The sequence below is a fragment of the Berghia stephanieae genome, chromosome 3 (genome assembly GCF_034508935.2).
Source record: "Berghia stephanieae isolate SIO BIC M18660-M18661 chromosome 3, UCSD_Bste_1.3, whole genome shotgun sequence".
Lineage (NCBI taxonomy): Eukaryota > Metazoa > Mollusca > Gastropoda > Nudibranchia > Aeolidiidae > Berghia > Berghia stephanieae.
The window spans coordinates 26629184-26639780 of NC_088362.1; the positions used below are offsets into that span (position 1 = coordinate 26629184).

Genomic DNA, 10597 nt, shown 5'->3' on the forward strand with positions numbered 1-10597 from the left:
TTGATGAGTTATAAAAAAATATCAATCCTTTTCAACATATGAAGCTTTACACCATTTTGGGTCAAAAATGAGTTATCTTTCTGAAAAATGGATGCTTAACAAAACAGTGATATCAGGGATCAAAAAAGTTTGGCTTTTGAATATTAGTTGTGAAATCAGCATCTCCTTGTAAAATATACTCATCCAATACTTCAGTTGAAGATCTTCAGGACTTTTTGCTTTCTCCCCACTGAACTCAGAAAAACAAAACATGACAGGGTTTTAACTTCTTTGATTTCTTGAATTACGTCTTTCGATAACTATAATTATCAACGTTTATTTTGTTTCCATTTCTTCTCATTTAACTTATTCAATCTTTTGGACTTTTTGAATGAATGATTAGTTACTCATTGGTTAAAGCTTGTGTCCATTTGATGGGGGGTTCATTTCAAATTTGTACTTAACATTTTCCTTTTTATTAACAATCTGGAAAAGTTTCTTTCTAATTTATAGTTTTTTAAATAATGTATTTGTTAATTTGTATGTTTTGCTCATGTTAAAACTAGTAATATGATTTGTCCATAACGTACATACTTCATAAAGTAGGTCATCATTTTAAAAGACAAACAAACAAAAAGCCAGCACACACAAACTATCCAAGAACAATCCTACAAATGTGATGCTTTCTAAACCTTATGGTGTGAATGTGTGGTTGTCCACTCACTTCTTTGGTATAATCTGCTGTGTAAATGAGAATTTATTATAGAGAGCAGATTGACGTCTTTTAAAGTGTATTAAATCCTACACATCAGGCATTTAATGACCTAAGAAGTGTTGAAAGTGCTGTTTAACACCTAAAAACAAACCAATAAATCCTACACAGGTGGTAACATCTAAATATGTGGTAACATCTAGTGATCTTTGCAGTGTAGTGAAGTACAGCACTACCTTAACAGGTTCTAAGTGTTTGAGCGGATGACAAGGTACCTTGATGATTTGGCCTCACGAGGCAATTCTTACTGCCCCTTTAGCGCTACAGAAACTGGTCTTATGCTAACTGAAAGACTATTCACTTAAATCCCATTTGACAAAGGAATAGCAGTTTAGGAGGATGCGCATCAATCTCAAAGTGTGAAAAACTAAAAGTTGAAATTTTAACAAATTAATTTAACCTAAAACCTGATTTTTACCAAAAGTTTGACCGTGAAATAATACTGATTTGAGGCAAATTGTCACATTTGAGTATAATTAATTTGTGAGTTTTTATTTATTAGTTTGTTTTTGATTTTTTTTTCCTCCCCTCTTCTTTAGTTGACTTTTTTTTGAGTTATTTGAGTGCATTGCATGTATTTGTTAAATTTTTGTTTTGAAATAGACACTAATGCATGTTGTCATTTTGACCCGTTTCCTCCTCCTCCTCTATCTCCCCCACCCACCTGTTGATTACCCACTATAGAAACAGTTACACGTTTGGACAGTCGTACATTGGATATAAAAGTAATTACGGAGGCCGTTCCGGAAACTACATCCCCTACTACCAAACCAGACGAGACGCGGCAAACGCAGCTGCTACATCTGGTACATCTTCCACCACAACGTCTACTACCGCGACATCTGAGGTGTCCACCACCCAGAAGATCGAGGACCGCCTGAGTCACTTGGGAGAAGCGTCGACATCCAGTCGGCTCAGAGACCGTGCCTCCATTGCGGCTATTGGCTCCCCAACCCCATCCACCTCTTCCTCTCTCACCAACTCTACCAACTCAGTATTCAGAAGGTGTGTATTTTTGACAGCTCTTTTCTCTCCTTAGTGTAAGGGTTGCCAAACATTGTGCCGGCCGACAGAGATCATGCAGGGTAATTTAATAGATAACTCTGGTTTACTCATTCTCATTCTCCCTCCCTCCCCCTCCTTCTCTCTCTCTCTCTCTCTCTCTCTCTCTCTCTCTCTCTCTCTCTCTCTCTCTCACTCACCCATCCACTCACACACACACACTCTCTCTTTCTCTCTCCCTCCCTCCCCCCTCTCTCTCTCCTACCAATCCACTCTCCCCCCTCTCTCTCTCTCTCTTCTCTTCCTCTCTCTCTCTCTCTCTCTCTCTCTCTCTCTCTCTCTCTCTCTCTCTCTCTCTCTCTCTCTCTCTCTCTCTCTCTCTTTCTTTTCTCCTCTTCCTCCTCCTCCTAACAATTCTTGAGAGCTCTCTCCCCCCCCCCCCCCCCCCCCCCCCACACACACACACACACAAGCTAACAATTCTTGAGAGCTCTTTTTTTTTTTTATCAGTTTTTATTTGGTGTGTTTTTATTTTTTCTATTACTTTTCTTTTTCTTTTTTTTTTTTTTTTATGTATTTGAACCCTTTCTCCTTATTATTTAGTGCATTCATTAAAAATTTTGTTTGTCGCCCACCCCAAGCTTCCATTAGTCATTACCATTAGTGTCCTTGTGTGTTTGACTTTGGAGTGTTCCATTTTTTCCCTTTTTTGCTATCAGTTATAAACAATTTAACAACAACTGGTTTTCTATTAGCAAGCAGATCTGTCTATTATTAACAATTGTACGTATCCCCATTGTGTCTGGGTGGGACTGTAATTTTTTGTTAACTGACCAGAAAAATGATGCCAAAATAATAGACAATGATGATCACTTTACTACAGGTGCTGCTACTACTACTACTACTACTACTACTACTACTACTACTACTACTACTACTACTACTACTAGTACTGATACTACTACTACTACTGATACTACTGTTAACAACGCCACTACCACATTATCTTATTCGACTGTAGTGTTTCATTCATCCTGCTTTGTTGATAAAGGAGAAACCTGAAACATCCATTTCATCTGTTTTGTACATTAAATTGAAGCTTACATTCAATTTCACATTGTTATTTATCTCTTGAAGCAAAATAATGATTCGTATAAATAAGTTATAAATTTTTGGGCTGATACCGATATTTTTTTATAAATATTCAAATTTGGATTTTTAAAAACAGACTTTGTCTTTACTTATGGCAGGTCTGTTTTTATGGGTGTTTTTACACTCAGTTTGTCTCTAGATCTATCCTATCATCTTTCCTTTTACTGACCTTCAAATGACTTTAACCTCAAAGCAAACAGGACATGCTTAAAATTTTGAAGTTTTTGTTGTTGTTTTTTTTGTGTTTCTCCGAAGGCCACATTTTAAAATGGATTGTTTTTTTTTTTGTTTTTTTTTTTCACCCTTATCAGATCCTACGAACCACCGAAGAGAGATGAAGAAACGGAAACGCAACGCAAGGCTCGTGCTAAACATGCCAGACAGACGAGGCGATCTACTCAGGTATGGCTGAAACAAACATGCACTTTCTTTATTATTGAACGATTTAAACTGTTTCTAAAAAAAAAAAAAAAGAAATAAAGAAAGAAAAATAGAACAGGCATGTAAAATCCAGATAAACAGGAGACTTGACCTCAGAATGTTCTTCTTCTTCTTCTTCTTCTTCTTCTTCTTCTTCTTCTTCTTCTTCTTCTTCTTCTTCTTCTTCTTCTTCTTCTTCTTCTTCTTCTTCTTCTTCTTCTTCTTCTTCTTCTTTCTTCTTCTTCTTCTTCTTCTTCTTCTTCTTCTTCTTCTTCTTCTTCTTCTTCTTCTTCTTCTTCTTCTTCTTCTTCTTCTTCTTCTTCTTGTTTTTGCTTATTATTTTATTATTATTATTATTATTATTATTATTATTATTATTATTATTATTATTATTATTATTATTATTATTATTATTATTATTATTATTAATGTTCTCTTGAATATTATCTATATTTATTTTTTTCACACTTTATTCCAGGGTGTGACATTGGATGATATTGAGAGGGCAGAGCAAGAACTGAAAACTAATGCAAGTGATGCAAATATAAATACCAAAGACTCAAAATTATCTTCAACAGCAACAACAACTAGCAGTAGTACAGGTACAACATCTGACCTTGACCTCAAAAGTATTCCGTCTTCATCATCAGCCAACACCACCCTTAGCACTTCCACAACCCCCTCCAGCATATCATCGTCGTCCTCGTCCTCGTCGACATCGACAACATCAGCCCCATTGTCTTCCCAAACCGTTGTAGATGGTACAGGACGGGAAGACAGGTCCTCTTCTTCTTCCTCCTTATCGTCATCTTCGTTCCGACGGAGGATGGCGCCAGCTTTGGATGAGACGGATAAAAATGATGTAAGGATGAATGTTGTTGTCCATTAATATTAATGATAATAAAGTGTTCTTTTATAGCTCTAAATGCCGAAGCCTCAAAGCGCTTAACAATATACTTGTCAAACCTTAAACACACTCGTACCGAGCCAAACAGACACACACAACAGTCGCATACAATAACTATGCAAGTTTTACAAACATTATCTTTCATTTGTACTCATTCACTTTGAACAATAGTTGAGTCCCGGGAAAAGGTTTTTTACTCGCATTCTCCCATCATACACAGGTGTACAATGATTACCTGGCCATTAAAAGCGTTGTCTCTGAAAATAAATTATAATATCACTTTACAAACGTCATGCCTCGTCCTTCATGTTAAACGTTGCTGTTGGCTAGGGACCCCTTGTAAAGCGCATGTAGCACATTTATTGGATATTGAGCTATATAAATGGCCAAGTTTGTTTTGTTTTTTTTAATTTTATATATGGGTAAGCTGTTGCTCCCACATCTCCCACACGTCCCCCCACACAATTGTCAAAACTTAATCCCTTTTTGTCCATGAATACAGGGTGGGGTTCCTGACCTCCCATAGTGGGCAGGCTGGGTGGGGTTCATGACCTCTAATAGTGGGCAGGGAGGCCCTTACTGTGTCTTCTATTCCCCTATATCTGTTTTACAACATGCTTTCTGTCTTTGTCTTGGAAGGAGATTACTTGGTTTTGCCCTGGCTGGACACCCTGGCTGAGAGGGAAACAGTCAAATGTATAGTTAGTTTTAGGAGATATTTCATTGTTAATCATCTCTCTGTTATGCACTATATTATGTTTTTTTACATATTATATATGATTTGTAAACATTTGAGTGTATTCCTCTTAGTGGGGATCTGTGCTTGTGTCTGGATGAGACTTTTTGGTGATCTCAAACTAAGTACTTTGATGGTGTGCTCTTTGAATCTACATGTTTCCTATTTGTACCATTCCCCTTTGTCTTACCTTTTTTTGGATGCTTTAATTATAACTATCCCATTTTCTTCCTTTTTACTGGCGCTGATATGACCTTAATGTGTTGCAAGCGCCGTGAAAACCCTTAAAAACTAAAACATTGTTCATGAATAATCCACTGTGTCATTTTATGTGTTCATCCAACCAGCTGGCCAGTACAGACACTACCTCCAACCTTCGTAGCAGTCATCGCAGGGCAAGGCATGATGTGGATACAAATTCATTGACCTCTGACCACACAGGATCCTCCGACCTCACATCAAGTAAGTCTGAACTGACTCACTGGCTTGCCTTATATTGAATTGAAATAAATAACAAATGTGAAATTGAATGTAAGCTTCAGTTTAATTACGCAAACAGATAGAATGGACGTTTCAGATTTCCCCTTTATTAACAAACAGGATGAATGAAACAATACAGATGAATGAGATGATGATCAACAAATCATATGAGTATTTTTTAAAGTGAAAATGCGGATGGGTGGTGGCCTTTGACATTGTATAATCACATGGTACCATTCTCTAAGTAGATAAGATTTTATATGTTGCTATCAGGTTTTAAACTTTTGAAATTCCTCCGAATGTTGTCAAAAATTGCTGTGAGACACATTTTGGGTTACATTTCAGTAAATTTTAATGAAATTCAAATTTATAGATAATAGTTGCATGGATGGATCATGATGATTATGAGAAATTTCCTCCTTTTTTGTGAGTCATTTTCACCTCTGCTCTTACTTTAAAATATGGATTGTGTTGAGGTACAACCTATTTTAAGTAAGATTGTCTTTTTAAAGCGTATTGAACGTTGTAGGTATGGCATGAAGGTAGGATATTTTAAGGTTGGATTTCCCTGGACATCCTGACTATGCCAGTGAACAGCTTTAAGTCATTCAGCCAATCAATGCATTAATGAGTGGAGACTGTCAGCTTCTTTTTAAAAAATAAAAAGTAGTCCTTCAGAGCCATTCGACCCATGGAGCCGGAGTTTATCTTGGTTTCTATAGTGTGAAATGGACAATAGCAATTGCCTGCTGCCCTTTGGATAGGATGCTAGTCTTTCGCAATGTACTTTCCACCAGATCTAACAGACCCAGCTACCCAATCACTGCTGGGGGTCAGAAAAAATCTCGATTCCACCAGGGATCGATCGAGGTCCCTTTGATTGTGAAGAGAGTGCTCTACCAACTGAGCTATCAGAAACCCCGTCAGCTTCTTATGACTTCTATCTATTATCAGCCAATCACAAGAAGACTTAGTGTAACATCCATTCTGTTTATTTTGTCTTCCATCAGACTATATCCCCCGTAGCCAAAGAAACAGTTCCCTCCTGACTACCACTAGCACACCCACAGATGGATCCTCCTCCACTAGTCAGGGGGTGAATCGTTCCTCTTCCTTCAGAAGCTCTCGGCTACGCAACGGTGACTCAGTGGATTTGACCACTCCCAGAGTTAGTATGGAGGAATCTAGCAGGAAGGACAAAGATGCTGAAGGTAATTGTCATAAACAAAAAATGAATATAACAGCTTCAAAAAAGAACAAATACCGAACACGAAACGTTTCACGCTCAAAACCCTTCTTCAGCCAATAACAAAGACATAAATACATTACTAAATTCCAGATAGACTATCTGGAATTTAGTGATGTATTTATTGTTTTTTTAATTGTAATTCTATAAATTTTTACAATCCCATTTTCTTCTTTTTTACTGGTGCTGGTATGACCTTAATGTGTTGCAAGTGCTGTAAAACCCTTAAAAACAAACAAACAAACATGCTTGGATTATGTCAGATCCTTTTTTCAGGATACACTTGAAAGACAATTTTTCCATTTAGATGGAAAAAAAAGTAATTTAATTACTAATCTACGTATTTCTTTCTTTCTTTTTTTCTTTCTTTCTCTCTCTCTCTTTCTTTCTTTCTTTTTTACTTTCTTTCTTTATTTCTTTATTTTTTTTTCATTCAATCTTTCATTCATTCCTTCATTCATTCATTCATTAATTAATTCATTCATTCATTCACTCATTCATTCATTCATTAATTAATTCATTCATTCATTCACTCATTCATTCATTTATTTATTTATTTACTTGGACCAGGTAAAGAAGAGAAGAAGGAAATTCATGCCGTCCGTGCCAGGCGACAACGAAGGGAAAGGAGGTCAACAGGGATTGTCATGGATTACGATGTAAGGAATTCAAAAATACTAGAGTGTCATTTAGGGGGAGGCAGGAGGGGTGGAATTAAAAAAACAAAACAAAAAAAATTTGATTTTTTATATAGCGCAATATCCACTAAACATGCTCAAAGCGCTTTACAATGGGTCCCTGGCCAACAGCAACACTTAACATGTAGAACGAGACATAACGCTTGAACGCTTGTAAGGCGATATTATTATTTTTTTCTGATAGAGACCACGCTGGTACTCATTTTACAGCCGAGTACGGTGAGAGAATGTGAGTTAAGAGTATTTTCCAAGGATTCAACTATGCGCCGAGCGAAGCTCGAACCCAGGATTTGCTTTCTGTCTTTGTCTTGGAATGAGATTACTTGGTCTTATCATGGTCCTGGTCCTGGCCAGATGCCCTGGCTGAGAGGGAAACAGTCAAATGAAATGTATAGTTAGTTTTGGGAGATGATATTTTTTTCTTGTAAATCAATTCTCTGTTATGTATTGTATTATGTTTTCTTTATATTGTATATGATTTGTAAAACATTTAAGTGTATTCCTCTTAGTAAGGACCGGTGCTTTTGTCTGGATGGGACTTTTAGTGATCTCAAACTGTACTTTGATAGTGTGCTCTTGGAATCTACACCTGTTTCTTATTTGAACCAATTCCCCTTTGTCTTACGTTTTCTTGGGTGCTTTAATTTTAATTCTAGAACTTTTTGCTATCCCATTTTATTCCTTTTTACTTGCGCTGATATGACCTTAATGTGTTTCAAGCCATAAAACCCTTAAAAACAAAATTGTTTACCGTTCACAGAATATTTTTTTCTGTATCGCCACAATCACATTGGAGAAAAAAAAAAGAAGTAGTCCTTCAGAGCCATGAGGCCCATGGAACTTGAGTTTATCCAGGTGTCTATAGCGTGAAACGGACAATAGCAATTGCTTGCTATCCTTTGGATAGGATGCTAGTCTATTGCAAAGTATTTTCCAGCAAATCTAACAGACCCAGCTACCAGTCACTCCTGGTCAGACAGGGGGTTCAGAAAAAAATCTCGACTGCACCTGGGATCGATCTCAGTCCCTTTGTGTGTGAAACGAGTGTTCTACCAACTGAACTATGGGGACCTAGAGAAGCATCCTGGTTATGACAAGGAAGTAAAATCATCGGCCAAAGCTGGTTTTCACCAACTGCCACTTGAGTTGTTAAGAGGTTGAGATTGAAGTGCTCTTGATAATGGAAAACATTTAGTATTGATACAAGCATTAGTCACGGTCTTCACCATCTGCTAATAATGGAGTTTGAAGATTGAAAAGAGTTGAAATTGAATCTCATGTGATAATGAAAAACAATTGTTGTATTAGTAGAAGAATTGACTATGTTTACACACAGGAAGGTAAACGAAACTCTCCCCCTTCTCCAGAGCCACATTTTGATGTATATTTCTTATTTATAATAGACTTCATAGTAATGTGGACCAGTGTCTGCCAAGCTAGTTTGTTGTTTTTGTTGTTGTAAAGTTTATGGTTAGTGTTAGTTTTTTGTAAGTTCGTGGTTGGATTCAGTCTTAAGATCTCTTGATCAATACATTTAATAATCTGTCCACAGGAGGATGGAGAGAAAATTAAAGAGAACAAAGCAGAGGAGGAAAAGAAGGATGAGGTGAGTGAATCTCCATTATTATCTCTTCCACTATTATTGTCTCTTCCACTGTTACTGTTATTATCCCTTCCACGGCCCCTTTCTTACCTTCTTTCCTCCATCCGATCCTACCTCTTTTGTTCTTCTCCCTATGCACATTCACCCCCCCCCCCCTCTCTCTCTCTCTCTCTCTCTCTCTCTCTCTCTCTCTCTCTCTCTCTCTCTCTCTCTCTCTCTCTCTCTCTCTCTCTCTCTCTCTACTCTCATTTATATATATATATATATATATATATATATATATATATATATATATGTATGTCTCCCCCCCTCTCTCCCTCCTCCCCCTCTCCCTCCCCCCTCTCTCCCCTCCCCCCCCTCTCCCCTCCCCCCCCTCTCTCCCTCCCCCTCTGTCTCTCTCTCTCTCTGTCTCTCTCTCTCTCTCTCTCTCTCTCTCTCTCTCTCTCTCTCTCTCTCTCTCTCTCTCTCTCTCTCTCTCTCTCTCTCTCTCACACTCTCACTCTCACATTCATTGAGCATATTTGTATGTAATGCGCCACACACACTGACTCCGGGTTCAGTTGAGATTTTTTTACGTGCCTCCAACCCCCCCCCCCCCCCCCCCCCCAACCCTCCGCCCTTTTCTTCCTGTCGGAACACTTGACGTTTGTTATACAATTTCAATATCAATAACAAGGTTGCCAATTTTCCGTATATTTATGGCATTCAGTATGTTACAAAGCCTCACTCTATTTTCCAATCACCTGCTAAACAGGAAAAGAAGTCACTTCATAATGTCTTTTTACAGGAGTACAGCACTCAGAATGGAGTCAGTCTCTGTGTTTATGTAAAGGTTCAGTAAATTTTTGCCTCTCGAATTGGCAACCCTGCAATAAAAATGTATAGTTTTATATAGTATACTTTCTTGTGAGACAAATTAAAAAAAAAAAAAGTTTGGAAGTATTTGATAGAATTACTCGGTTTTCACTTTTTGTGTTCATTTACTCAAGGATATCCGTCTTGTTGGCTCACATCACTAATGGAGGTATTATTTCCATGACGAAAAGAGGTTTTCTCATTACTTCTAGTGTCATTCTATTTTTAAAAAAAACAAAACAAAACCTCAGCTATTCATTTCTATTGTTTGATCTTGTAGCATAATATGTCGTCATCCAGCACCGTCCTATCCTTTACGGTTAAGCAACACTGTACATTCACAAGAAATTATCATAGCAGTAAGTTCACAATTCCAACACACAGAACCAACAAATAATATAAAAAGTCTCTTCCCAATAACCATCTAGGAATGAAACACTCTCCCACCAGAAATCCTAGGTTTTACCAACAAACACAATAAGGATCAGCTATTAAACATTTATTTTTCACCTCAATAACACAATAATGGAGAAAGTCACCACATAAATGTATAAAACATGCAGTGGTGGGCAATTCGCCTTTTCCAAATAAAGACGTTGAATTTGAACTTGAAGCAAGGGCTAGTTATCCAATATTTCTCTCTTGACAGCTCTCCTATTGTGGACTCTGTGATCATAACTGAAGATATTATTTATTTAGTTTTGTAAACTTAATTAAAAGTTTGACACAAGTAAGTTGATAGTAAAG

At 37.3% G+C, this 10597-nt stretch overlaps 1 protein-coding gene across 25 annotated transcripts in view; it reads left to right on the top strand.

Annotated features, from left to right (window-relative positions):
- Positions 1–10597, top strand: part of LOC144967440 (protein phosphatase 1 regulatory subunit 12B-like) — a 91164-nt gene that overhangs the window by 45775 nt on the left and 34792 nt on the right. For 21 of the 25 annotated variants that reach the window (XM_078904690.1, XM_078904691.1, XM_078904694.1 and 18 more), the window contains 7 exons: positions 1436–1756; positions 3217–3307; positions 3804–4187; positions 5316–5430; positions 6459–6659; positions 7265–7353; positions 8945–8998. In XM_078904690.1, the coding sequence (XP_078760816.1) occupies positions 1436–1756; positions 3217–3307; positions 3804–4187; positions 5316–5430; positions 6459–6659; positions 7265–7353; positions 8945–8998 (1255 nt within the window). The remainder of the gene's footprint in view (positions 1–1435; positions 1757–3216; positions 3308–3803; positions 4188–5315; positions 5431–6458; positions 6660–7264; positions 7354–8944; positions 8999–10597) is intronic. The other 4 variants (XM_078904703.1, XM_078904713.1, XM_078904714.1 and 1 more) reach the window with 1 other exon arrangement.